Raw genomic sequence first — 27,822 nt, forward strand, 5'->3', positions numbered from 1 at the left:
TACCAGCACAGTGTTAAACATGCACCCACTGGATATATGGCGTTATCGCTATGTAATATGTAATGGACCCTCATTAAAACCGCATCCAGTGGATATCTGGTTTTATCGCTAGGTAATATGTAATGGATCATCACTCCCAAGCAAGACCACCCGAACCAAAGATCATGAAAGAAATGCACAACACACTTAAATTGGGTTTTAAATGGAGAAAATTTATTTAAAATTCAATTACGGTATATTCTTTCAGTGCCTCAAATTTATTATCAGACCAATCACTATGAAAATGGCTCTGAAAATGGCACTCCCCGACTCACAAAGAGTCTCCCCCAGCATTCTGGAGAGGAAAACCCCCTGTGGAGGAAACCTCTAGGGCAGTGATGGTCAACCTTTTAGAGACAGAGTGCCCAAACTGCAACCCAAAACCCACTTTTTTATCGCATAGTGCCAACACAGCAATTTATCCTGAATATTACCATGCAATATAGTAGAACTTCCATGTACTTTAACATTTAGCTATAATAGCGCTGCCTGTGCCGTTCATTGCGTGTCCTGCGCTAATTAATGGCAGGAAAAGTCTAAGGCATATTGGTACACCATAGACTTTTTTTTAGCTTGCTGGTGCCCACAGAGAGGGCTCTGAGTGCCGCCTCTGGCACCCGTGCCATAGGTTCGCCACCACTGCTCTAGGGAACCTTGGCTGGAGGGCTGCCCTTCCCTTGGCCTTAGAAAGTTAATGACAACATAAAACTGCATATTTTATCAAGATTTGTACATTTACAATGCCACATAATATGAATCCACTATAGATATGATGACATTACATAGTCATAAAGGTTAAACAGTGAACAGATTAGTAAGCAGTGACACAGTGTTAAAGAAGGTAAGGCCAAAGCAGGCCCTGTGTGAGCCTCTTATGGAGATATTTGCCCACTAAAGGGCTTACAGATAAAGGTGTAGCAGCTAGCATTGGATGTGAGGACGATCTGGATGCAGCATCTGTCACCCCATTAATCGCTAGGCAAATAGTGCTGATCTGGTTTGCTAGGCAGATAGAGCTGATAGGGATGATCTGGTTCACTAGGCGGATAGGGCTGATCTGGCTAGCTAGGCGGATAGGGCAGATCTGCTGGCTAGGCGGATAGGGCAGATCTGGCTCGCTAGGCGGATAGGACTGATGTGGCTGGCTAGGCAGATAGGGCTGATCTGTCTGGCTAGGTGGATAGGCTGATAGGCTGTCTAGGCGGTTAGGGCTGATCTGCTGGCTAGGCAGTTTTCTCCTTTCTCTCTTACAGATGATGAAGTTCCTTGTCTCCAGACACATCAAGCATGGTGCTGCATATGACCGTGGGACCTTCTGATATGGAATCTTATTCCATGAGTTCTTTATGTCATAGACTTATGTATCTGATATCAGCACAGTTGCCATAGTAACTATATGTGTTTAATGCCTTATTCACATTCACTATGAAGTTACACGCAGTGTGCTCAAGTATTAACCCTTTAATGACTGGCATTGTACTTTTCAACAGAAGCCTCGAAAATGTTCCTGACACTAGGCAGGCCCTTTATTATTATGGCTACGGATGAGCGAACTTCTGTTTTCAAGTTCGGCGTACAAGGTTCGGGTTCGGGTTATGTAAGAATTCCGTTATTGATTCCGCTACCATTGACCATAATTTATGTTCTGTGATAGCGGAATCCATAACGTAATTCTTAGTACCTCGTATGCCAAACTTGAAGACACAAGTTCGCTCAACACTAATTATGGCATTTATAAGATGCTGTAACAAAAGAAAGTTGATCAGTGTATGTACAGATCTGAGATGTAATAAGCAAATGCGGATCTGAAAAACTTGGATACCGGCTGTGTGCTTTCTGCATTTTGCGCACTGCACACGCCCTGCACTATGATAGAACTGCCTATTCTTTTCCGCGATTGCAGACAAGAATAGGACAAGCTCTTTCTTTTTTGCAGGGCCACGCAATGGAACTACGGATGCGGACAGCACACGGTGTGCTGTCCGCATCTTTTGTGGACCCGTTAAAATGAATGGGTCCACATTCGTTCCTTAAAATTGTGGAACGGATGCAGACCCATTTATACGGGGGTCTGAATGAGCCCTAAAGCAGATGAATGGTCACTGCCTTTCTGATAACAAAGCTGCATAAAAGGCTTCGTTTTCCGTGCCAATATAGAAATTGGACCTCCGCTAATTGGCAAAGGATTGCCTTCTCCAATGGGTAATTTTTTTTGCTTTTTGACTGGATGGACATTGGTGTGTCATACGAGAAACCTCAAAGAACAAACACGCTGCAACCATAACTGGAAGAACACAAGCTGGTGGTGGCAGAGTTGGCCATGCATGTGGGTATGAATTCATCCTTGCAGATCACGTACACCCATACAAGCTGATTGTCTTCCTTTGGGCAGATGGGATCTTCCAGCAAGGCAATGTGACATGTCACACAGCTAGAAATGTCTCACATTGCTTGGAAGAGACTTCCAAGTACTACCCTGGTCCCCATAATTTCCCAGACTTGAGCTCAATTAAGCATTTGTGGGACCACCTCGATCATTGCGTTCGCTGTTTGGATTCACCCCCACGCACCCTCCATGCACTGCAGTCAGCATGGCTCCAGATACCTGTAACAACCTACCAGGACCTTATTGAGTCACTCCAAGGTCGTCTAGCTGCTGTCCGTGCTGCACATAATGGTTACTTTAGATATTAGCTGGTAGTCATAATAATGAGACTCGACTGTGTGTCACATCTTACTTTAGCATGCTTTTCACCAAGACCATGATATGAAATGTTGATTTTAGTAAATTCCCCCCCGTCTGGCCTCCTCCACCCCTTAATAGCCAGCCATCACACACCTTATCTTCCCATCGCCCATAACATCACAATCAGTTGTTATAGAAGAGGGGAAAAATTGTAATTATATTTACCGGTCATCACCGGTAAATATAATTATAGTGGTTTTTTTGCTCTCTTATGTATTATATATACAGCAGAACACTATACATATAGTAGCATAAGGCTGCAATTGTCATGGGCATGTAGTGTGCCTGGTATGTCCAGGCACATCATAATGCCAAATAATATTTCCCCAAGGGTACTTACCTCTTTGGTGTCATCCATCTCTGTGGCCATCCTCTTGAACAGGAATATCTCTGGTGTTCCTTTGAGGTCCTGATCCTGACTTTAGTCTTGTGATGATGATGTTTCTTGCCTGCTTGTCCAGGTCCGGCTTGCCCATCTTGATCTTCTCCTTTCTGAAGCTCTACTTGGGGCTTAGGAAGACAGCTTGCTCTGATGGTATTAAAGAGCTGGTGGATGGTCTGGGGTTTTCCAGCTGATGTTGGTAAATGAAAACCCTGTGAATAAGGCCTGGTGGTTTGCTGACATGGCCAAGTTGCTAGCCTCTGCTGCTTCCAGGATTTGGAGATTGAATGGTCTTGAGCCACGCTGGATGTTGTTTGGCTATAAGAAAGAGATAGTAGAAGGAGGTTATCCCACAATAATGATATCTACTCTTCTTAGTACCATACTGAATATGAAAAAGGAGATGAAAGATATGTCACTATAATTTATGTCTATACTTAAAATGTCTCTAAACAGGACTGTACATTGTTTCTTCTTATACTTACTGGTTTAGAAATGTGTGGTGGACGCATCCTAAGGGCTTCCACCGAGTCCCAGTCAATACACTGAAAAAACCTGTGGGCTCTGATGTTGCCATTGACTCCGAGACGCCTGGTAGGATCTTCCCGGAGGAGCTACAAATAGGAATATTAATTTAAAGTTATATTACAGCTCCATAAAAATTTTGATGAAAAAACCAATAGCAAAACTTAATTGTCAATTTATTTTTAGAAATGCATATTAATTGATTTATCTTCAAACATACAATAATTAGGCAATAATTAAGTAATATATATCACTAATATGTCCCTATAAGAAGTTGAGCACTGTTATAAACACCAGAGGGAAGGTTGGCTGTTATATATCAGATTACTTCAGTACTACTTCAGTACTGCTTCAGTACTACTACTACTACCAGTGTTGTTTCTAGCCGTTTTGATGCCGTGTGGTAAAAAAAAAAAAAGTCCAGTCCTTCAAGCCACACTGTTAACATGGCCTATTGCAGCTTGTAGATTATATTACTTTATAATATACTAACCTTTTTAATGATGTTCTTTGCCTCTTTGCTGGAGGCATTGAATAGTCCTCGCTGGTATTTGTGGCTGTTGGTAATCATGATGTTCAAGATGATGCCAAATGCATACCAGTCTACTCCAGCATTGTACTCCTCCGCAGCCAGGATCTCAGGAGCCATGAAGCCCGGTGTTCCAGTGTATTCTGTGGCTGTTCGGTCTCCATAGATGTTCTCAAGTGCCAGACCGAAGTCGGCAATCTTAATATGGCCCGTTTCAGTCACCAGGATGTTGGAAGGCTTGAGATCTCTGTCAAGATAAGAAAAACCTTTATTGTTGTCAGTGTTCCTCCTATAATTATCAGAGTATAATGCTGCATTTGGCTAATGTTATATTAGTCAGTGTAAGACAAAAATATTTTTTGTGGTGTTTTATCCGGGTTTTAAGGAAAACCTTTTCCACAAGCTCAATCTCTAAGTGCCTGATGTAGGATATCAGAAATGAATGCAGGAACTGGGTGCTTGCATGTAGCTTTGTGTTAGAGGAAGAGGGAATCTGCTGATTAAACCCCAACAGATAGTGGACTAATAGTCACCAGACTATCTGGAAATATATTGGTCGAGGGGAACTGCAGATGGTACGGCTGGCAGACATTTGGTTTTCTGGTACACTAACTGCCAGAAGATTTTCCAAAGGTATTTATAAATTTGGTGGATCTTCTACCAGCACCATGGTAGATAAGACTGGCGTATCAATCTGTCCCATTGCCTATATCACAGAGGATCATGGTGTCACTAGGATTAGTGCATGTATTTTCTCCTTTCCCTTGCTTGGGTTTCTATGCAATTGCTACAAGTATGTACTTGTGTCATACGAAAATGAGACTGTGATCCTGGCTATGGGCAAAGACCAAGAGTACATTCTGTGCACAGTGCAGTGGACTATGTTGGTGCTCGGTGCTATATCAGGGTGATACAATATATTTCGGGTTACCGGTGGATGATACCCTTAGAATGCAGATATTGAATTCCACACACAAGTTCTGCGGCGTAGAATCTGGTAGAAAGGAAAGAAAAAGGAAAGAATAGTATTTAATGGATGATATAGTCTCAGAAATACACAATGCTCAGTAGACCCGACCGGCTGGATTTTATGTTATTTATGACTGGAGTTTATGTTACTATTATGGCCCGGTGGGACAACTGCACTTATCGTTCTCTTCATAGCACATATGTACCTAAACGTGTTAGATTCTGAATATATGAGATTGTTTTATGTTAATATTGAAGACATACTTCCAATAATATAGAACTTATGGAATTGTTAATTCCTTCAAATTAGATCATCTTCACGCTGTTTTGATTAAAAAAAGTCCTGGCATATGTAAAGTATCCATTACCTAAGACATAGTGTAAAAATAATTATATCAGCGGTGGACATATCACATGTATAACTTATCCAGCTGCACAGAGGCCAGAACATAGAGGGCCACGGTCACCTGGAAAGTGACTTTGTGCTACCTATTAGACTGCATATAATGGACTGTGCTAATGAATATATTCAGGGATGAACGAAGCAAGTTTTGAATCCTAGATTCGAAGTCGCTTTGCTCAAAACTTCGGTTTAATGATGTCGGAATTGAAGCCGAGTTCGGATCTCAGTTTTAAAATGTTTTTTTTTTTTTCAGTTTAAAAATCAAATACCGAAGTTAGTCACCAAAGTCTCACAAGACTTCGGGAATAACTCACGTCGCCTTGTCGGAGGTCATACATTTTAATGATTTACTGAGATGGATCTCCATACAGCATTAAACCGAAGTTATGAGCGAAGCGACTTAGAATCTAGGATCTGAAGCTCACATCGTCATCCCTAAATTTAATTTTCAGGTATTGGTGAATAGTTAAAGGGGTTGTGCAAGAATAGGGGTTTGTCAGGTCACAGCGTCAGAATGCAGGTGAGTATGAAGATGAAAATTACATAACTGGACTCAGCACCACTTACACTATACACCACTTACGCTAGTTTGGGGGTGTTTCAGAGCTGACACATTCCCTATAAGATGGAATACTGTGTACCATAATTGCAACAGACCAAATGAACAAATATTAGGTGGTATAAACTTAGACTATACAGTCCAAAGGTCGCCCAATTATTTACTCCTCATCAGTCATCTGGCACATTTAGTCTAAAGGTGCCCACGGATCTTCAACAGCTATTGGCTGAACACTCTTTTGTGAGAGATATACCTCCTGAGCCCCCCAAACTCATACACGCTCAGTTTGCCCAAACTCATATGTGATGTCAATGGGGAGAGAGAAGAAAGCTGCTGCCAGACACCTCTGATGGTGGCTTATCTCCTTGGAGAACAAAAGCATTGTAAGTGGAAATTCAGTGCACCCAATCCTTTTCTCCTCTGACCTCATCTGTTGGGGGAAAATCAGGGGATCCTCATATACGTTAGATCTTCTCCCGGCAGGTTCAGCTGACAATAGCTTATGGTGTACGGGGCCTTAAGTTTACACTGTCTAAATCTTAGATAGCATTAGTAAATCTGTCACATAGTTGTACTGTTTAGGCTTTGACTACTGTACCTTGCACTGGGGATGTCAAGACGCCCCTTCCTCCGCAGGAGTTGGTGGAAATCTCCACAGGTGACATATTCCATGCCAAGTAGAACAAGCTCCTGTCAGATGGATACATATTATATATATATTAGATATCTGTTAAAGTGGTTGTAGAGTTTACACATTTACAGTAACCAGCTATTTCATCAGCCAAGACATAGGCCATATAGAGACAGTCTGGCTTCCTCTGATGGTCCCTGTATAACAGATCATTAAGCCACTTACTCCTGATAATATAGTTGTGTAATTACAGTAATACTGTGACTTTCCTCTGCTTGTTCTCTGTGTCTGGCATATTCTATGCATGCATATGTAGACCATGCAGATATATTGTGTAAGACATTACATTTCAATGTTTGGATAACTTTACATTATCATGAAGGGCACATTTCTCACCATTTTGAAGCACTCATTAAGAACTACATCCATAGGGAAGGGGAGGACAGTAGTAGATTTTAGGACCCAGTTTGACCACTCCAGGTGCAAGTAAGATGTTCCATAGACTTCAATAAACCCAAAGTCAGCCCCAAATGTTTTAGGCACATTGCCTGGTCCCCAGGGTTTGTCCAGTGTTGCCATAGGTGGTGCCAGCTACACATACAAGAAGCAGGATATTAAAACACCATATATATAAATATGTATATATACATATATGTCAGTGCAGTTTATGATATACTCATAAAGTAGTCACAATTTTACCTTGGTCTGGAATGCAAATGTGCCATGAAGAAGGAAGGGGCAGCCAGATGCAAGTTGTAACACTCGCCGCTCCACCATTGCGTGCTCTTCTCCTTCAGCAAGCAGGTCTCTCTTTGTGATGACTTTTACGGCAAATTGCTGGTGGGTATACTTGTCCTCTGCCAGCACCACCTAGAAAAACCACTTCTTACTGGACTATCTTCATAAGTGTGGACAGGGAGCAGGAAAATACCACCAGTGCTGCTATATATACATATAAATGTCAGTTTATGTAAAATGGGAACATTAGCCACAGTCACATAGATGTGTACCGGAAGAGGCCTGTGGCCGGCATCGCTGACAGTGGTGGGAAGTCAGGTGAGTATCTTTTTTCTTCTTTGTGTGTCAGGGAAAATAGTATTGGTGCAATATGGAATTAGGATGGGGCATTATAACTACAGGGGCTACTATAAGGTCTAGGGGCTCTGTAAGGTATGGGGACAATACAGGGGGCCCAATAAGGACTAAGGGCACTATAAAGTCTAGAAGCATTACAAGTGGGCAGTATAAGGTCTAGGGGGCACTACAGGGGGCACTATAAGATATGGGAGCAATACATGGACAACACTGTAATGACTGGGGGTACTACAAGGGGTGCTATAAGCTTAGAAACAGATGTCTAAAGCTTAGCCATACGTCTTCCTTCATCCACATCCTCTCCCATGCCCAGGCTAAGCCTGTGTCATTTTCTAACTGTACTAGGTAAACTAATGACAATGTTTCTGATACAAGGCCCCAGTCACATGACCATGTGATGGCCATGTACATTTTGCAGACCACAGACCGCAAATCTGCAAAACACAGGCACCAGTTGTGTGCACCCTACATTGCGGTGCTGACCAATGGACTACAATAAGTCTGCAACACTGAAGATCCTCCCAAAAATAGGACATGTCCTATGCAGGGACCCAGAAGCACATGAAAGCAAAGCTCCCACTCATATAAAGACATATTAGGAAAAAGGTCAGTTAATCTAAAAAAGGATTCAGGGGAATTAACCATTTGTTTCAGAAATATATTATGAAATTGATCAGCACAGAATTGTAGATCTATTATATTATAAGTACCCATTAACCCATGAATAGCCCTGGTCTACCACAAATAATGCTATAAACCTCTTCACTATCCTAAAACACCAGGGATATTAGGTGTTTTCTCCTAAAGGGAACATTACTACTAACCACTAATGCCAAAATATCTGCCACCTCCGCTATGTGCCTCTGGTGAGGTAGCACCAGTCAGAAGCCCTTGAGGGCGGCATGATGCTTCTGACATTACTTAAAGGGTCACGTCTGCTTTATTAGGCAAACAATATGCTTGTAGTTTTATGGTTTCTTACCTTTCCAAAACTTCCCCGACCAAGCACATGATGGAAAATGAATCTCTGGATGTTGTTAGAGATTGTGCTGGTGGGGTGGGAGGGCTGACAATTGCTGTTTCCTAATTGAGAAACAAATACAACACAACATTAGAAATTAATTTACTATAGTTTGTTCCTAATTATTTGGATTTTATTTTTAATCTTAGAAGAAAACTATTGGGGTCATTTATTAAACTGATGTAAAGTAGAACTGACTTAATTGCCCATAGCAACCAATCAGATTTCACCTTTTATTTTTGACAGCTCATCTGGAAAATTAAAGGTGGAATCTGTTTGGCTGATATGGGCAACTAAGCCAGTTCAACTTTACACCAGTTTGATAAATGACCCCCATATGTTTCGCTCAGTTTTGGAATATGTAGAAGACTGATTATAATGTTCTGTTCAGCTGAGTATTCAGGGTAAGGCTCTATTCACACCCAGGTTAGAGGTTATGTTTAGAGTTGAGCGAAAACCTGGATGTTCGGGTTCGAGAAGTTCGGCCGAACTTCCCGGAAATGTTCGGGTTCGGGATCCGAACCCGATCCGAACTTCGTCCCGAACCCCATTGAAGTCAATGGGGACCCGAACTTTTCGGCACTAAAACGGCTGTAAAACAGCCCAGGAAAGGGCTAGAGGGCTGCAAAAGGCAGCAACATGTAGGTAAATCCCCTGCAAACAAATGTGGATAGGGAAATGAATTAAAATAAAAATTAAATAAATAAAAATTAACCAAAATCAATTGGAGAGAGGTCCCATGGCAGAGAATCTGGCTTCCCGTCACCCACCACTGGAACAGTCCATTCTCAGATATTTAGGCCCCGGCACCCAGGCAGAGGAGAGAGGTCCCGTAACAGAGAATCTGGCTTCATGTCAGCAGAGAATTAGTCTGCATGTCATAGCAGAGAATGAGGCTTCACGTCAGCCACCACTGCAACAGTCCATTGGCATATATTTAGGCCCAGCACCCAGGCAGAGGAGAGAGGTCCCGTAACAGACAATCTGGCTTCATGTCAGCAGAGAATCAGTCTTCATGTCATAGCAGAGAATCAGGCTTCACGTCACCCACCACTGTAAGAGTCCATTTTCATAAATTTAGGCCCAGCACCCAGGCAGAGGAGAGAGGTCCCGTAACAGAGGATCTGGCTTCATGTCAGCAGAGAATTAGTCTGCATGTCATAGCAGAGAATGAGGCTTCACGTCAGCCACCACTGCAACAGTCCATTGGCATATATTTAGGCCCAGCACCCAGGCAGAGGAGAGAGGTCCCGTAACAGACAATCTGGCTTCATGTCAGCAGAGAATCAGTCTTCATGTCATAGCAGAGAATCAGGCTTCACGTCACCCACCACTGTAAGAGTCCATTTTCATAAATTTAGGCCCAGCACCCAGGCAGAGGAGAGAGGTCCCGTAACAGAGGATCTGGCTTCATGTCAGCAGAGAATTAGTCTGCATGTCATAGCAGAGAATGAGGCTTCACGTCAGCCACCACTGCAACAGTCCATTGGCATATATTTAGGCCCAGCACACAGGCAGAGGAGAGAGGTCCCGTAACAGACAATCTGGCTTCATGTCAGCAGAGAATCAGTCTTCATGTCATAGCAGAGAATCAGGCTTCACGTCACCCACCACTGTAAGAGTCCATTTTCATAAATTTAGGCCCAGCACCCAGGCAGAGGAGAGAGGTCCCGTAACAGACAATCTGGCTTCATGTCAGCAGAGAATTAGTCTGCATGTCATAGCAGAGAATGAGGCTTCACGTCACCCACCACTGTAAGAGTCCATTTTCATAAGTTTAGGCCCAGCACCCAGGCAGAGGAGAGAGGTCCCGTAACAGAGGATCTGGCTTCATGTCAGCAGAGAATCAGTCTTCATGTCATAGCAGAGAATCAGGCTTCACGTCACCCACCACTGTAAGAGTCCATTTTCATAAGTTTAGGCCCAGCACCCAGGCAGAGGAGAGAGGTCCCGTAACAGACAATCTGGTTTCATGTCAGCAGAGAATTAGTCTGCATGTCATAGCAGAGAATGAGGCTTCACGTCAGCCACCAATGCAACAGTCCATTGGCATATATTTAGGCCCAGCACCCAGGCAGAGGAGAGAGGTCCCGTAACAGACAATCTGGCTTCATGTCAGCAGAGAATCAGTCTTCATATCATAGCAGAGAATCAGGCTTCACGTCAGCCACCAGTGCAACAGTCCATTGGCATATATTTAGGCCCAGCACACAGGCAGAGGAGAGAGGTCCCGTAACAGAGGATCTGGCTTCATGTCAGCAGAGAATTAATCTGCATGTCATAGCAGAGAATCAGGCTTCACGTCACCCAACATTGGAACAGTCCATTGGCATATATTTAGGCCCCGGCACCCAGACAGAGGAGAGGTTCATTCAACTTTGGGTAGCCTCGCAATATAATGGTAAAATGAAAATAAAAATAGGATTGAATGAGGAAGTGCCCTGGAGTCCAATAATATATGGTTAAGGGGAGGTAGTTAATGTCTAATCTGGACAAGGGACGGACAGATCCTGTGGGATCCATGCCTGGTTAATTTTTATGAACGTCAGCTTGTCCACATTGGCTGTAGACAGGCGGCTGCGTTTGTCTGTAATGACGCCCCCTGCCGTGCTGAATACACGTTCAGACAAAACGCTGGCCGCCGGGCAGGCCAGCACCTCCAAGGCATAAAAGGCTAGCTCTGGCCACGTGGACAATTTGGAGACCCAGAAGTTGAATGGGGCCGAACCATCAGTCAGTACGTGGAGGGGTGTGCACATGTACTGTTCCACCATGTTAGTGAAATGTTGCCTCCTGCTAACACGTTGCGTATCAGGTGGTGGTGCAGTTAGCTGTGGCGTGTTGACAAAAGTTTTCCACATCTCTGCCATGCTAACCCTGCCCTCAGAGGAGCTGGCCGTGACACAGCTGCCTTGCCGACCTCTTGCTCCTCCTCTGCCTTGGCCTTGGGCTTCCACTTGTTCCCCTGTGACATTTGGGAATGCTCTCAGTAGCGCGTCTACCAACGTGCGCTTGTACTCGCGCATCTTCCTATCACGCTCCAGTGCAGGAAGTAAGGTGGGCACATTGTCTTTGTAGCGTGGATCCAGCAGGGTGGCAACCCAGTAGTCCGCACAGGTTAAAATGTGGGCAACTCTGCTGTCGTTGCGCAGGCACTGCAGCATGTAGTCGCTCATGTGTGCCAGGCTGCCCAGGGGTAAGGACAAGCTGTCCTCTGTGGGAGGCGTATCGTCATCGTCCTGCCTTTCCCCCCAGCCACGCACCAGTGATGGACCCGAGCTGCGTTGAGTGCCACCCCGCTGTGACCATGCTTCATCCTCATCCTCCTCCACCTCCTCCTCATCCTCGTCCTCCTCGTCCTCCAGTAGTGGGCCCTGGCTGGCCACATTTGTACCTGGCCTCTGCTGTTGCCAAAAACCTCCCTCTGAGTCACTTCGAAGAGACTGGCCTGAAAGTGCTAAAAATGACCCCTCTTCCTCCTCCTCCTCCTCCTCCTCCTCCTGGGCCACCTCCTCTTCCATCATCGCCCTAAGTGTTTTCTCAAGGAGACATAGAAGTGGTATTGTAACGCTGATAACGGCGTCATCGCCACTGGCCATGTTGGTGGAGTACTCGAAACAGCGCAACAGGGCACACAGGTCTCGCATGGAGGCCCAGTCATTGGTGGTGAAGTGGTGCTGTTCTGTAGTGCGACTGACCCGTGCGTGCTGCAGCTGAAACTCCACTATGGCCTGCTGCTGCTCGCACAGTCTGTCCAGCATGTGCAAGGTGGAGTTCCACCTGGTGGGCACGTCGCATATGAGGCGGTGAGCGGGAAGGCCGAAGTTACGCTGTAGCGCAGACAGGCGAGCAGCAGCAGGATGTGAACGCCGGAAGCGCGAACAGACGGCCCGCACTTTATGCAGCAGCTCTGACATGTTGGGGTAGTTGTGTATGAACTTCTGCACCACCAAATTCAGCACATGCGCCAAGCAAGGGATGTGCGTCAAATTGGCTAGTCCCAGAGCTGCAACGAGATTTTGCCCATTATCACACACCACCAGGCCGGGCTTGAGGCTCACCGGCAGCAACCACTCGTCGGTCTGTTGTTCTATACCCCGCCATACTCCTGTGCGGTGTGGGGCCTGTCCCCCAAACATATGAGTTTCAGAATGGCCTGCTGACGTTTACCCCGGGCTGTGCTGAAGTTGGTGGTGAAGGTGTGTGGCTGACTGGATGAGCAGGTGGAAGAAGAGGAGGAAGAAGCCGAGAAGGAGGAGGTGGCAACAGGAGGCAAAGAATGTTGCCCTGCGATCCTTGGCGGCGGAAGGACGTGCGCCAAACAGCTCTCCGCCTGGGGCCCAGCTGCCACTACATTTACCCAGTGTGCAGTTAGGGAGATATAGCGTCCCTGGCCGTGCTTACTGGTCCACGTATCTGTGGTTAGGTGGACCTTGCTACAGATGGCGTTGCGCAGTGCACACTTGATTTTATCGGATACTTGGTTGTGCAGGGAAGGCACGGCTCTCTTGGAGAAGTAGTGGCGGCTGGGAACAACATACTGTGGGACAGCAAGCGACATGAGCTGTTTGAAGCTGTCTGTGTCCACCAGCCTAAATGACAGCATTTCATAGGCCAGTAGTTTAGAAATGCTGGCATTCAGGGCCAGGGATCGAGGGTGGCTAGGTGGGAATTTACGCTTTCTCTCAAATGTTTGTGAGATGGAGAGCTGAACGCTGCCGTGTGACATGGTTGAGACGCTTGGTGACGGAGGTGGTGTTGGTGGTACATCCCCTGTTTGCTGGGCGGCAGGTGCCAACGTTCCTCCAGAGGCGGAGGAAGAGGCCGAGGCGGCAGCAGCAGAAGAGGCCGAGGCGGCAGCAGCAGAAGAGGTAGCAGGGGGAGCCTGAGTGACTTCCTTGGTTTTAAGGTGTTTACTCCACTGCAGTTCATGCTTTGCATGCAGGTGCCTGGTCATGCAGGTTGTGCTCAGGTTCAGAACGTTAATGCCTCGCTTCAGGCTCTGATGGCACAGCGTGCAAACCACTCGGGTCTTGTCGTCAGCACATTGTTTGAAGAAGTGCCATGCCAGGGAACTCCTTGAAGCTGCCTTTGGGGTGCTCGGTCCCAGATGGCGGCGGTCAGTAGCAGGCGGAGTCTCTTGGCGGCGGGTGTTCTGCTTTTGCCCACTGCTCCCTCTTTTGCTACGCTGTTGGCTCGGTCTCACCACTGCCTCTTCCTCCGAACTGTGAAAGTCAGTGGCACGACCTTCATTCCATGTGGGGTCTAGGACCTCATCGTCCCCTGCATCGTCTTCCACCCAGTCTTGATCCCTGACCTCCTGTTCAGTCTGCACACTGCAGAAAGACGCAGCAGTTGGCACCTGTGTTTCGTCATCATCAGAGACATGCTGAGGTGGTATTCCCATGTCCTCATCATCAGGAAACATAAGTGGTTGTGCGTCAGTGCATTCTATGTCTTTCACCGCTGGGGAAGGGCTAGGTGGATGCCCTTGGGAAACCCTGCCAGCGGAGTCTTCAAACAGCATAAGAGACTGCTGCATAACTTGAGGCTGAGACAGTTTCCCTGGTATGCATGGGGGTGATGTGACAGACTGATGGGGTTGGTTTTCAGGCGCCATCTGTGCGCTTTCTGCAGAAGACTGGGTGGGAGATAATGTGAACGTGCTGGATCCACTGTCGGCCACCCAATTGACTAATGCCTGTACCTGCTCAGGCCTTACCATCCTTAGAATGGCATTGGGCCCCACCATATATCGCTGTAAATTCTGGCGGCTACTGGGACCTGAGGTAGTTGGTACACTAGGACGTGTGGATGTGGCAGAACGGCCACGTCCTCTCCCAGCACCAGAGGGTCCACTAACACCACCACGACCATGTCCATGTCCGCGTCCCTTACTAGATGTTTTCCTCATTGTTATGGTTCACCACAACAACAAAAATATTATTTGGCCCAATGTATTGTATTCAAATTCAGCGGGATATAAATTTGAGGCCTAGTATTTAGGCGCTGGGTGACCGGTATGGATTTACTAACAGAATTGGACTTGGAAATGCACAGTAGCGTGTGTGTGAAGTTATTCTGAATGACCCTATGTGCACCTTGAATATTATATACCTGTAACGGCACCGTTTCAGCAGACAAGGGGTTAAGATCCGTTCAGGCGATATGCCCCTTTCCGAGAGACAGGCACAGCTACTGCAGAACACCAACCTCCCGAACTGGATACAAAATAGCACTCCAAACTGGAACCTCGCAAATAGCTGTCAGCAGGCGAACAGGAAAAGCGTACACTCGGCTTACACTCCTGGCAATCAGTCTCCAACAGCATACAGGGAATCCCCCCAATAACGAAACAAGGCTCCGTCTTGAGGGTCAAGCAGTGCTCCAACAAAAATACTTGCAGCACCTCTTCCCCAGTTACCGCTTGGCACCCTGCCATCCAGTGGGCTGCGGTGCGGTGTACCCTGCATGCCCACTCCACATAAGAATCGCCAGCCTGCTTGTTAGTGTCCCGGAATCGCCGCCGATACGCCTCAGGGGTGACAGCGTATCTGGCCAAAAGGGCATCTTTTACTGCCCAGTAACTGGTAAGTTCCTCCTCTGGAATGGCCCGAAAAGCCTCCCTGGCCCGGCCGGATAATTTCCCAGAGAGGATAGTGACCCATTCCTCTGCGGGTACCTGATGTAAGGCACACTGCCTTTCAAAATCGGCCAGGAACCCGTCAATCTCTCCCTCCGCTTCCACAAAATGTCTAAATGCAGCAAAAGGTACCTTTCTCTTTCCATTATTATTATGGGGTACCTCTGCTGCTGCAGCTCCTCTTCCCTGTTGTGCTGCTACTGCTGCTTGCACCTGGACCACAATATCTGCTGCAGGGTTGGGGCCAAAGTGTGCCAGCCTTATCTGGACTGCCCGGTTAAATTGTACCTCCTCGGGTGTTAAATCCAGTATGCCAGGCACATTAGCTCTCTCCGTTCCCTGTGCTGCATCCATCTCCAATAATATAGAAATAATCTCTCTCTTCTTGAGATTACTCGCTGATCGTCCTCTGCGTTCCAATATATCTTTAAGGGTAGCACGCCTTAATTCCTCATACTGCATCTCCACCCTGGGATTTGTAGCTGGCCTTCTGGGCGGTAGGATTCATCCCGTTGCTTGCCACCAATTGTTCTGATTGCCAGGAGTGTAAGCCGAGTGTACGCTTTTCCTGTTCGCCTGCTGACAGCTATTTGCGAGGTTCCAGTTTGGAGTGCTATTTTGTATCCAGTTCGGGAGGTTGGTGTTCTGCAGTAGCTGTGCCTGTCTCTCGGAAAGGGGCATATCGCCTGAACGGATCTTAACCCCTTGTCTGCTGAAACGGTGCCGTTACAATACCCTTTTAGGGATAGATTTCAAATAGCTCTGATATAGCAGAAACCACTAAATTATGAAATTGCTAAATTGGGAATTGTATTTCAACCCAGAACAAAAAATGTGCTTTGACGGACACTAAATAACTTTTCCAGCCACAACAGTACAGCGGTAACGAGAGATTTAGCGGGATATAAATTTGAGGCCTAGTATTTAGGCGCTGGGTGACCGGTATTGATTTAGTGACAGAATTAGACTTGGAAATGCACAGTAGCGTGTGTGTGAAGTTATTCTGAATGACCCTATGTGCACCTTGAATATTATATACCCTTTTAGGGATAGATTTCAAATAGCTCTGATATAGCAGAAACCACTAAATTATGAAATTGCTAAATTGGGAATTGTATTTCAACCCAGAACAAAAAATGTGCTTTGACGGACACTAAATAACTTTCCCAGCCACAACAGTACAGCGGTAACGAGAGATTTAGCGGGATATAAATTTGAGGCCTAGTATTTAGGCGCTGGGTGACCGGTATGGATTTACTAACAGAATTGGACTTGGAAATGCACAGTAGCGTGTGTGTGAAGTTATTCTGAATGACCCTATGTGCACCTTGAATATTATATACCCTTTTAGGGATAGATTTCAAATAGCTCTGATATAGCAGGAACCACTAAATTATGAAATTGCTAAATTGGGAATTGTATTTCAACCCAGAACAAAAAATGTGCTTTGACGGACACTAAATAACTTTCCCAGCCACAACAGGACAGCGGTAACGAGAGATTTAGCGGGATATAAATTTGAGGCCTAGTATTTAGGCGCTGGGTGACCGGTATGGATTTATTGACAGAATTAGACTTGGAAATGCACAGTAGCGTGTGTGTGAAGTTATTCTGAATGACCCTATGTGCACCTTGAATATTATATACCCTTTTAGGGATAGATCTCAAATACCTCTGATATAGCAGAAACCACTAAATTATGAAATTGCTAAATTGGGAATTGTATTTCAACCCAGAACAAAAAATGTGCTTTGACGGACACTAAATAACTTTCCCAGCCACAACAGTACAGCGGTAACGAGAGATTTAGCGGGATATAAATTTGAGGCCTAGTATTTAGGCGCTGGGTGACTGGTATGGATTTAGTGACAGAATTAGACTGGGATATGGCCAAAAAATAACCACACTATTGCTGGTTAAATGCACTTGGTGACGGGTGCAGCTTGCCCCTGATGTAGTATATGGCCAAAAAATGAACAGACTATTGCTGGTTAAATGCACTTGGTGTCACAGCTTGACCAACCACACTACTGAGGGTTAAATGCACTTGGTGACGGGCGCAGCTTGCCCCTGATGTAGTATATGGCCAAAAAATGAACAGACTATTGCTGGTTAAATGCACTTGGTGACGGGCGCAGCTTGCCCCTGATTTAGTATATGGCCAAAAAATGAACAGACTATTGCTGGTTAAATGCACTTGGTGTGATAGCTTGACCAACCACACTACTGAGGGTTAAATGCACTTGGTGACGGGCGCAGCTTGCCCCTGATGTAGTATATGGCCAAAAAATGAACAGACTATTGCTGGTTAAATGCACTTGGTGTCACAGCTTGACCAACCACACTACTGAGGGTTAAATGCACTTGGTGACGAGCGCAGCTTGCCCCTGATGTAGTATATGGCCAAAAAATAAACAGACTATTGCTGGTTAAATGCACTTGGTGTGACAGCTTCACCCTGATGTAGGCTTTAGCCAAAAAACAACCACACCATTGAGGGTTAAATGCACTTAGTGACAGGCGCAGCTTGCCCCTGATGTAGTATATGGCCAAAAAATAAACAGACTATTGCTGGTTAAATGCACTTGGTGTGACAGCTTCACCCTGATGTAGGCTTTAGCCAAAAAACAACCACACCATTGAGGGTTAAATGCACTTGGTCGCAGCTTGTGCTGGCGCACAACAAGACACAAAATGGCCGCCGATCACCCCAGAAAAATGTGACTGACAAACGGTCTGGGCAGCCTAAAAACAGTGAGCAATTGAGTATCAGCAGCTCAATGACCCACAGCTGCAGATCGATCAATAATCAAGTCCTTTGGAGGAGTTAATCTGCCTAATCTCGCCCTACTGTCGCAGCCGCAACCTCTCCCTACGCTAATCAGAGCAGAGTGACGGGCGGCGCTATGTGACTCCAGCTTAAATAGAGGCTGGGTCACATGGTGCTCTGGCCAATCACAGCCATGCCAATAGTTGGCATGGCTGTGATGGCCTCTTGGGGCAAGTAGTATGACGCTTGTTGATTGGCTGCTTTGCAGCCTTTCAAAAAGCGCCAAGAAAGCGTCACAAAAGCGCGAAGAAAGCGACGAACACCGAACCCGAACCCGGACTTTTACAAAAATGTCCGGGTTCGGGTCCGTGTCACGGACACCCCAAAATTCGGTACGAACCCGAACTATACAGTTCGAGTTCGCTCATCCCTAGTTATGTTCAAAGCCACATCTCAAATTCTGTCAAATACGACGGACAAAATGTACAGGGAGTGCAGAATTATTAGGCAAATGAGTATTTTGACCACATCATCCTCTTTATGCATGTTGTCTTACTCCAAGCTGTATAGGCTCGAAAGCCTACTACCAATTAAGCAACTTAGGTGATGTGCATCTCTGTAATGAGAAGGGGTGTGGTCTAATGACATCAACACCCTATATCAGGTGTGCATAATTATTAGGCAACTTCCTTTCCTTTGGCAAAATGGGTCAAAAGAATGACTTGACAGGCTCAGAAAAGTCAAAAATAGTGAGATATCTTGCAGAGGGATGCAGCACTCTTAAAATTGCAAAGCTTCTGAAGCGTGATCATCGAACAATCAAGCGTTTCATTCAAAATAGTCAACAGGGTCGCAAGAAGCGTGTGGAAAAACCAAGGCGCAAAATAACTGCCCATGAACTGAGAAAAGTCAAGCGTGCAGCTGCCAAGATGCCACTTGCCACCAGTTTGGACATATTTCAGAGCTGCAACATCACTGGAGTGCCCAAAAGCACAAGGTGTGCAATACTCAGAGACATGGCCAAGGTAAGAAAGGCTGAAAGACGACCACCACTGAACAAGACACACAAGCTGAAACGTCAAGACTGGGCCAAGAAATATCTCAAGACTGATTTTTCTAAGGTTTTATAGACTGATGAAATGAGAGTGAGTCTTGATGGGCCAGATGGATGGGCCCGTGGCTGGATTGGTAAAGGGCAGAGAGCTCCAGTCCGACTCAGAAGCCAGCAAGGTGGAGGTGGAGTACTGGTTTGGGCTGGTATCGTCAAAGATGAGCTTGTGGGGCCTTTTCGGGTTGAGGATGGAGTCAAGCTCAACTCCCAGTCCTACTGCCAGTTTCTGGAAGACACCTTCTTCAAGCAGTGGTACAGGAAGAAGTCTGCATCCTTCAAGAAAAACATGATTTTCATGCAGGACAATGCTCCATCACACGCGTCCAAGTACTCCACAGCGTGGCTGGCAAGAAAGGGTATAAAAGAAGAAAATCTAATGACATGGCCTCCTTGTTCACCTGATCTGAACCCCATTGAGAACCTGTGGTCCATCATCAAATGTGAGATTTACAAGGAGGGAAAACAGTACACCTCTCTGAACAGTGTCTGGGAGGCTGTGGTTGCTGCTGCACGCAATGTTGATGGTGAACAGATCAAAACACTGACAGAATCCATGGATGGCAGGCTTTTGAGTGTCCTTGCAAAGAAAGGTGGCTATATTGGTCACTGATTTGTTTTTGTTTTGTTTTTGAATGTCAGAAATGTATATTTGTGAATGTTGAGATGTTATATTGGTTTCACTGGTAAAAATAAATAATTGAAATGGGTATATATTTGTTTTTTGTTAAGTTGCCTAATAATTATGCACAGTAATAGTCACCTGCACACACAGATATCCCCCTAAAATAGCTAAAACTAAAAACAAACTAAAAACTACTTCCAAAAATATTCAGCTTTGATATTAATGAGTTTTTTGGGTTCATTGAGAACATGGTTGTTGTTCAATAATAAAATGAATCCTCAAAAATACAACTTGCCTAATAATTCTGCACTCCCTGTAGTTCCTTTAACATATAAAAGATAGTACAATAGTACAGTGCTTGGCAATTTCTGACGGCCCATAGAGAATGACTTGAGTGTATGCCCAACCTGTCGACCCATGTTCTCAGGATTGATGGGGTCCCAGTGGTCACCCCCCAGCAATCAGTTAGTTATCACCTATCCTGTGGATGGGGATAACTTCTAAACTTGACACAACCCCTTTACCATGATTGAGCATAACGTAGCAGACTGATCAGCCATGAGCAACTGTGGCATTACTTGATATACAGATGTATATAGCGTTATTTTGGCACTAGCTGCACCAGGATGGTCACTTTAACCACCTCCCGTCTCGCTAACGCCGAAAGGCGTGATTGCTGCGGCGCTGCCAGGTCACACTAACGCCGATCGGTGTCATCTCGCGTGAGCAGAGATTTACTGTGAACGTGCGCTCACAGGATCACGCAGTTCACAAGTTCATCTGCAGCCTGCCGGCCGCGATCATTGGCTGGCAGGCTGTGGATTTTTGAAATGACCAATGAAATCGGTATGTCAGATGCTATTTTGAAAATAGCGACTGATATACCTGCTACCTGCTCCTCTGGTGGTTGCTTGGATCGACCATCAGAGGACACAGGCAGCTCTGTAAGTAGCACCAAATCACCACACTACACTACACCCCCCCCCCCCGTCACTTATTAACCCCTTATTTAGCCCCTGATCACCCATATTAGACTCCCTGATCACCCCCTTGTCCACCCCAACTGTCATTGATCACCCCCCTGTAAGGGTCCCTTATCCCTGCCAGCTAGTTAGCTTCTTGCTAGGTAGTTTAGCGCCCAGCCCACCGCACTGCAGTCATTGATTAGTCGCTGATTAGCGTCATCGCTGTCAGTAATCAGCACTAGTACTATATAGTATCTGTAAGTGATCAAGACTGATCGCATTCAGATCTATATAAGTACATTAGGGTCACCTTAGGCTCTACAAAACGCAGTGTTCGCCTGATCAGGCCTGATCTTGTGCGCACACTTACGTTCAGTCCGCCCCACCGCAGTGACAGAATTTTTTTTTTCTGATAACTGCAAAAACACTGTAAAATCGCTGCGCCGCTATAAAGATCACTTTTGAGCTTTTTGGATCTTTATTAGCGATCGCAGCTTTACTTCGCAAGCACTCCTTTTTTTTTTTAAATATAATTTTTTTATTTTCTCCCACAATCCAAAAAGAAACAGATTGACATCATATCACATTGTACATGAAGATGACTTTGACATAGAAAATACATGCTCGGCACGTTACATCATTTGGAAAGTTAAAACAAAACCCCCCAATATAAAACACAATTCCCCCCTCCCCCCGCTTCCCAGCATCAGCTTAAACACCATACCTGGCTACACATCAGTACATATGTATCTGGTAACACCTATGTCACTTTTAATATTCCCAGTCTATCCTTGAGGTCCTCCAACAAATACTACTCCGTCAACTTGAAGGGGGACATAATCCGGTTATATTCACCGTGATCAATATGACCCAGAATAAATTTGCGCCATGTTAGATATAATTTTTTCCCTCTAACCTCTTTTTGTTGTGTCGCTTCCAACCATTCCAGATGGAATATACGTCTGAGACACGTGATGACCATGGATATCGAGGGAGTCTGAGATTGAAGCCACAAGTTTAACAAGCATTTTTTTGCCCCTAGCACAATTTTATGCTCCATTGGCAATAGAGACGACGTTGTGTAACTATCGGACCGGTCATCTTTGTGGTATTGGACATGCAAGATCACCACTACAGGAGTAATCTCCGTCTCACTCCTACCACACTTTTTTAGTAAATCAGAGACTTCATCCCAATATGATCTCAATCTCGGACAGCTCCATAGTCCATGGTATAAATCTGTTCTAGGGGAATCACATTTTGGACATGCCACTATTCTGTCTAGTTTTAAACCTGCCCTTGGAACATCAAAACCATATATTGCGCGATGTAGAATTTTGAAGTGAGTCTCGCGCCAGTTTTCATCCGGAACAGCCTGATGTAGCGTCCCTATGCCCGTCCAAACCAACTGGTGCACATCCTCAACCTCCAATAATATTCCCCACTTCCGAAACATGTTCTTGGAATCAACTCTCTCCCATCTATTTCTCAGGGATTGATAAAGAAGTGAGATTGTCGGTCTAACCTTTTGCCGCAAAAGACTGTCAAAATCATTTGTCCTCCATTCTTTTGTTAGATCCCTGCATAATCCTTTGCCATATGACATAAGTTGCATGTACGGCAAGAATGTCAGACCCTGCAATCCCCACCTCTCCCTCAACTCCTCCTGTGTCCTCCACCGAGGTTCTGTCTCATGAAATACGTCACCCATCGTTCTTATCCCTTTGCTTAACCACATTGCTATACCTTTGCTATTCCTTCCTGGCTCAAAACTAGGGTTGGCTGCTATTGGGAGATGCTTAGATATTTGATAGGGCAAATCATACATCTTCCTCAGTATTTTCCACACTACAATAGTATCCCTTAACAGCAATGACATTTTAATTGATCTCGGCAAGTTAGGCATACTGGTGTGCAATAACGCCATCAGGTCCCAAGGTTTTGCTAACTGTTTCTCCAGACTGAGATTTGTATAATAAGAGGTCTGATTTGCCCAATCCAATATGTACCTGCTGTTACATGCTATATTATAACCCCTGACGTCCGGGAAGTTGATTCCCCCCACCTCCCTTCTCAGTTTCAATTTGTCCAGAGCCACTCTCGGCTTTTTGCCTTGCCATATAAACCGCACAAATCTGCTTTCCAAGAGTTTGACATCAGCATGTCTTAGCAGTAATGGAATAGTCTGCATTGGATATAACAGCCTAGCGACTCCCATCATCTTCACCAAGCAGCACCTCCCCATCAGGGAGAGAGGTAGGCCTTGCCATCTATCCAGGTCGGCCCCTATATGGGACAGTAATGGTGGAAAATTTATTTGATATAGAGAGTGCGGGTCCCTCCCTATTTTCACCCCTAGATATGTTATGCTGGATTTGGCTATGCTAATTCCTTGATCCCTTTTTACTTTTTGTAAGATGTCATTCATGGGCACCAAAGGCAAGAGTTCACATTTTGAAATATTCACCCTGTACCCAGAATAACTTCCAAAAGCCTCCAAAGCCTCTAAAATAACTGGGATATGTACTCCCGGTCTAGCCAGAAATAATACCACATCATCGGCAAAGAGCGCCGCCTTCACTTGTTTTGTTCCCACCTCAACCCCTGTATACAGGTCCGAAGTGCAAAGAAGCCGTGATAATGGCTCAAGTGCTAGGTTGAAGAGCAGGGGTGAAAGCGGGCACCCCTGTCTTGTACCCTTTTCCAGTTTAAAAGGTTTGGAGAGGTAGCCCTGGGTATATGCAAGCACTCCTTTTACTAGGTAGGTTTGCTCTTTTTCCTGGGTAGTCTCAGAGGAATACCCCCTAAATTTAGTGAACCCAAAATGTCAAACAAGGGGTATTCTGCTGAAGAGGCCTACAGGATTCTGGCCGTGATGGATGGGGACGCCTCACCTGCTGAATCCAGTGGTTCAGAATATGAACCTGTAGACAGCAGTGGCACTCCAACCGCTAGCGAAGATGACGAGATAGAGGTCCCTGCTACGGTCAGGCGTACCCGATCCCATGTCAGGGTTCTGCATACCCCGCATAATGAGCCTCATTTGCAGCAGAGTGGTGCTAGCGCTGATCTTGTTTATGGTGCGGCATACACCAGCAGCGCAGCACATCCTGGACCTTCTACCAGCACTGCCGTATTTCCTGGTGAAGTGGCGAGCACCAGAAGGGCAGTTCCAGCTGGTACGGTGGCACGTGCAATAACTCCGCCGTCGCAGCCACTGCGTTCACAGGCCCGTAGAACCCTTAGTCTCCCAGAGGTGTTGGCAAATCCTAATTGGTACTCCCCTGCTTCCGCCGCATCCGCATTGCCCCCTTTCACCGCCCAGTCTGGAGTTCGCGTGGAGACGGCTCATTTAGGATCGGCCCTTCAGTTTTTTTTAGCTGTTCTTAACTGCGGATCTCTATGACCAAGTTGTGGCAGAAACCAACCGCTACGCCACACAGTTTATTACCGCCAATCCAGAAAGCTTCTATGCCCAGCCTTACCGGTGGAAACCAGTCACTGCTTATGACCGGCTCCACAAAATTCGGCCCCTCATAGACCATTTGTCATCCAGATTTGCAGATGCGTATACCCCTAATCAAAACATCTGCATAGACGAGACCCTAGTACATTTTACCGGGCGCCTTGGCATAAAACAGTACATCCCCAGCAAGCGCACCCGGTATGGGGTCAAACTGTATAAGCTCTGCGAAAGGGCCACAGGCTATACATATCGTTTTAGGGTCTATGAGGGAAAAGACTCAAAACTGGAGCCGGTCGGATGTCCTGACTACCTGGGGGGCAGTGGCAAGATTGTCTGGGACTTGGTGTCACCCTTACTCCATAAGGGGTACCACTTATACGTGGACAATTTTTACTCAAGCATGGCCCTCTTTCGGCACTTACATCTAGTCGGAATTCAATGCTGTGGCACCGCGCGACCTAGTCGCCGGGGCTTCCCCCAACGGCTCGTTAGTACCCGACTTGCACGGGGGGAGAGGGCTGCCTTGTGTGATCAAGAATTGCTCGCGGTGAAGTGGAGGGACAAGAGGGACGTTTACCTTCTGTCCACCATTCACGCAGACACGACTGTCCAAATTGAAAGGGCAACTGGAGTCATTGTGAAACCCCTCTCTGTCCACGACTATAACCTTCACATGGGAGGGGTGGACTTCAATGACCAGATGTTGGCTCCCTATTTAGTTTCCCGACGCACCAGACGCTGGTATAAGAAGGTGTCTGTATATTTGATCCAATTGGCTGTATATAATAGTTTTGTTCTCTACAGTAAGGCTGGGAGAACAGGATCCTTCCTAAAATTCCAGGAAGAGATCATTTCGGAAATCCTGTATCCAGGAGGGTCCGAGGCCCTGATGTAGTGAGCCGGCTACATGGCAGACACTTCTCGTCTGTCTATCCTGGTACCCCAACTCAACGTTCCCCAAGAAAAAGATGTCGTGTCTGTAGCAGGGGTGGAATAAGGCGTGACACCATCTTTTTTTGTCCTGACTGTCCTGACCAGCCTGCCTTATGCATAGGGGAGTGTTTCCGCAAGTTCCACACTCAGGTACACTATTAGCATAGGGATTGCGTGACACAGGACAGGCACACAGGGGTCTTAAAGGGCCCTTTCAAACAGAGCTGCCACAAACCTCTCCTTTCACCTGGGACAAAGTGAATATTTGGGTGAGATAAATATCTTGGTCAAATGCCAACTTTGTATAAAAAAATGGGAAAAGTTGTCTTTTGCCGAGATATTTCTCTCACCCAGCATGGGTATATGTAAATTGACACCCCAAAACACATTACCCAACTTCTCCTGAGTACGGTGATACCACATGTGTGACACTTTTTCTCAGCGTAGGTGGGCAAATGGGCCCACATTCCAAAGAGCACCTTTCGGATTTCACAGGCCATTTTTTACACATTTTGATTTCAAACTACTTTGCACGCATTTGGGCCCCTAAAATGCCAGGGCAGTATAACTACCCCACAAGTGACCCCATTTTGGAAATAAGACCCCCAAGGTATTTCATGAAGGGCATAGTGAGTTCATGGAAGTTTTTATTTTTGTCACAAGTTAGTGGAATATGAGACTTTGTAAGAAAAAAAAATCATCATTTTCCGCTAACTTGTGACAAAAAATAAAAAGTTCTATGAACTCACTATGCCCCTCACGGAATACCTTGGGGTGTCTTCTTTCCAAAATGGGGTCAGTTGTGGGTTTTTTCTACTGTCTGGGCATTGTAGAACCTCAGGAAACATGACAGGTGCTCAGAAAGTCAGAGCTGCTTCAAAAAGCGGAAATTCACATTTTTGTACCATAGTTTGTAAACCATTTTTTTCCCAAACATTTTTTTTAATCAAAGATATGTAGAACAATAAATTTAGAGAAAATTTTATATATAGATGTCGTTTTAAAAAAAAAAAAAAATTACAACTGAAAGTGAAAAATGTCATTTTTTTGCAAAAATTTCGTTACATTTCGATTAATAACAAAAAAAGTAAAAATATCAGCAACAATGAAATACCACCAAATGAAAGCTGTATTAGTGAGAAGAAAAGGAGGTAAAATTCATTTGGGTGGTAAGTTATATGACCGAGCAATAAACCGTTAATGTTGTTTGTAAAAAAGGGCCTGGTCACTAGGGGGGTATAAACCTGTGGTCCTTAAGTGGTTAACACAATTTGTAATAAAACTGTAATTAGTTTTTCTTGTTTTAAATAAAGAATATGTAATATCACTTGTCTTCATTAAACAACAGCTAAAGGGACGGTCAAATTATTTTCTGCATTTTTCCATCAATAATTAATAAACTCATCAGGTTCTAATGTTTTGCCGGTCTAACTAATACTGATGCTATAAAGCTATGTACTGGGGTGAGAGGTAAGACTTATAAATATTGCCCTGATTTGAAAGAACTGTTCTTCATCACTGTCTATAAGTGATGGTGCCACAAGATGACTCTAACATGGACACATAGAAGTATGTACACGAGAAGCTACATTTCATGGTGTGCCCTATGGTAAGCTGCAGTATATCATTATTTACCTAAGCCCCTGGAGTTCTCCTCTTCTTTCTTGCTTGAAGAGTTTTCTCTTCTCCTCTTGGCTCCGTTTCTTCTGTCAAGGACCTCCTTTTCCTCTTCCTGTTCTTCTCTCTGGCCTTGGTGATCTGTCTTTTGGGAGACGATCCCCTCCTCAGAGCCAGTTCTCTTCTCTCCCTGGCTCTTCTTGCTGGACGATTCCTCATCCTCCAAAAATGCGATTCTCCTCTTCTTTTCTCTCCTCCTGAAGACCTCCTCTTCGCTATCCATTTTCTTGCTTCGCTGAAGGCAGCTCCGCTCCATCCACATCCAACGCCAACTGTCACTCTCTAACTGCCAAGTGCCAAGGTTCCATTTACCCTCACACCACTGGTCATGTGACTAATACCTGACTGATCGCATTCAGATATATGTCTATATAGATACGTGTAGGATTTAATTTTTTTATTTTTTTTTGCCAGTGATTAAAAACATAAATAAAATGGCACTAGGTCAAGGTTACATTTGGAGTTTCACTAAAGTGGTTTTTGCAGTGGGGCAATTGATGCATCCAGATGTCTCATGATGTTTACAGTAGATTTAATATAAATCATATCTGTTACAATTAAAATGATGCATTTTAGCATTTTTTTAAAGTCCCATCTTTATCTATTGTCATTTTGCTGTGTTTATCCCCATTTTGAAATGCACATGTACCACCTGATAGCGGTATTTACAGGGACTATTGGAAGAAATTCTTGGCCAATTTCCATAACTAGTCCTTTAATAAAAATCCAGCAGCAT

The 27,822-nt window shown here is 45.3% G+C and overlaps 1 protein-coding gene across 1 annotated transcript; it reads right to left on the reverse strand.

Moving 5' to 3' along the window:
• Positions 1-2,016: 2,016 nt before the first annotated feature.
• LOC122926079 (protein kinase C delta type-like) lies at positions 2,017-27,348 on the reverse strand. Its single transcript, XM_044277466.1, has 9 exons — positions 27,045-27,348; positions 8,861-8,961; positions 7,483-7,653; positions 7,180-7,374; positions 6,751-6,842; positions 5,153-5,215; positions 4,186-4,468; positions 3,653-3,781; positions 2,017-3,485 (listed from the first exon to the last, which is right to left on the reverse strand). Exons 1-9 carry the CDS (start codon positions 27,346-27,348, stop codon positions 3,324-3,326), a joined length of 1,500 nt encoding a protein of 499 aa, XP_044133401.1. The 3' UTR covers positions 2,017-3,323.
• Between the last annotated feature and the right edge of the window lie 474 nt (positions 27,349-27,822).

Source organism: Bufo gargarizans, chromosome 2 (assembly GCF_014858855.1).
Source record: "Bufo gargarizans isolate SCDJY-AF-19 chromosome 2, ASM1485885v1, whole genome shotgun sequence".
Taxonomy (NCBI): domain Eukaryota; kingdom Metazoa; phylum Chordata; class Amphibia; order Anura; family Bufonidae; genus Bufo; species Bufo gargarizans.

What these genes read in the sequence shown, in the direction of transcription:
- LOC122926079 (XM_044277466.1), bottom strand. Translation starts at nt 27,348, where the DNA reads ATGTGGATGGAGCGGAGCTGCCTTCAGCGAAGCAAGAAAATGGATAGC. An exon ending in CTTGACATCCCCAGTGCAAG is followed by an intron (nt 5,216 to 6,750) that starts GTACAGTAGTCA and finishes CCTTTCTACCAG; the next exon opens with ATTCTACGCCGCAGAACTTG. An exon ending in CAAAGAACATCATTAAAAAG is followed by an intron (nt 3,782 to 4,185) that starts GTTAGTATATTA and finishes TCCTATTTGTAG; the next exon opens with CTCCTCCGGGAAGATCCTAC.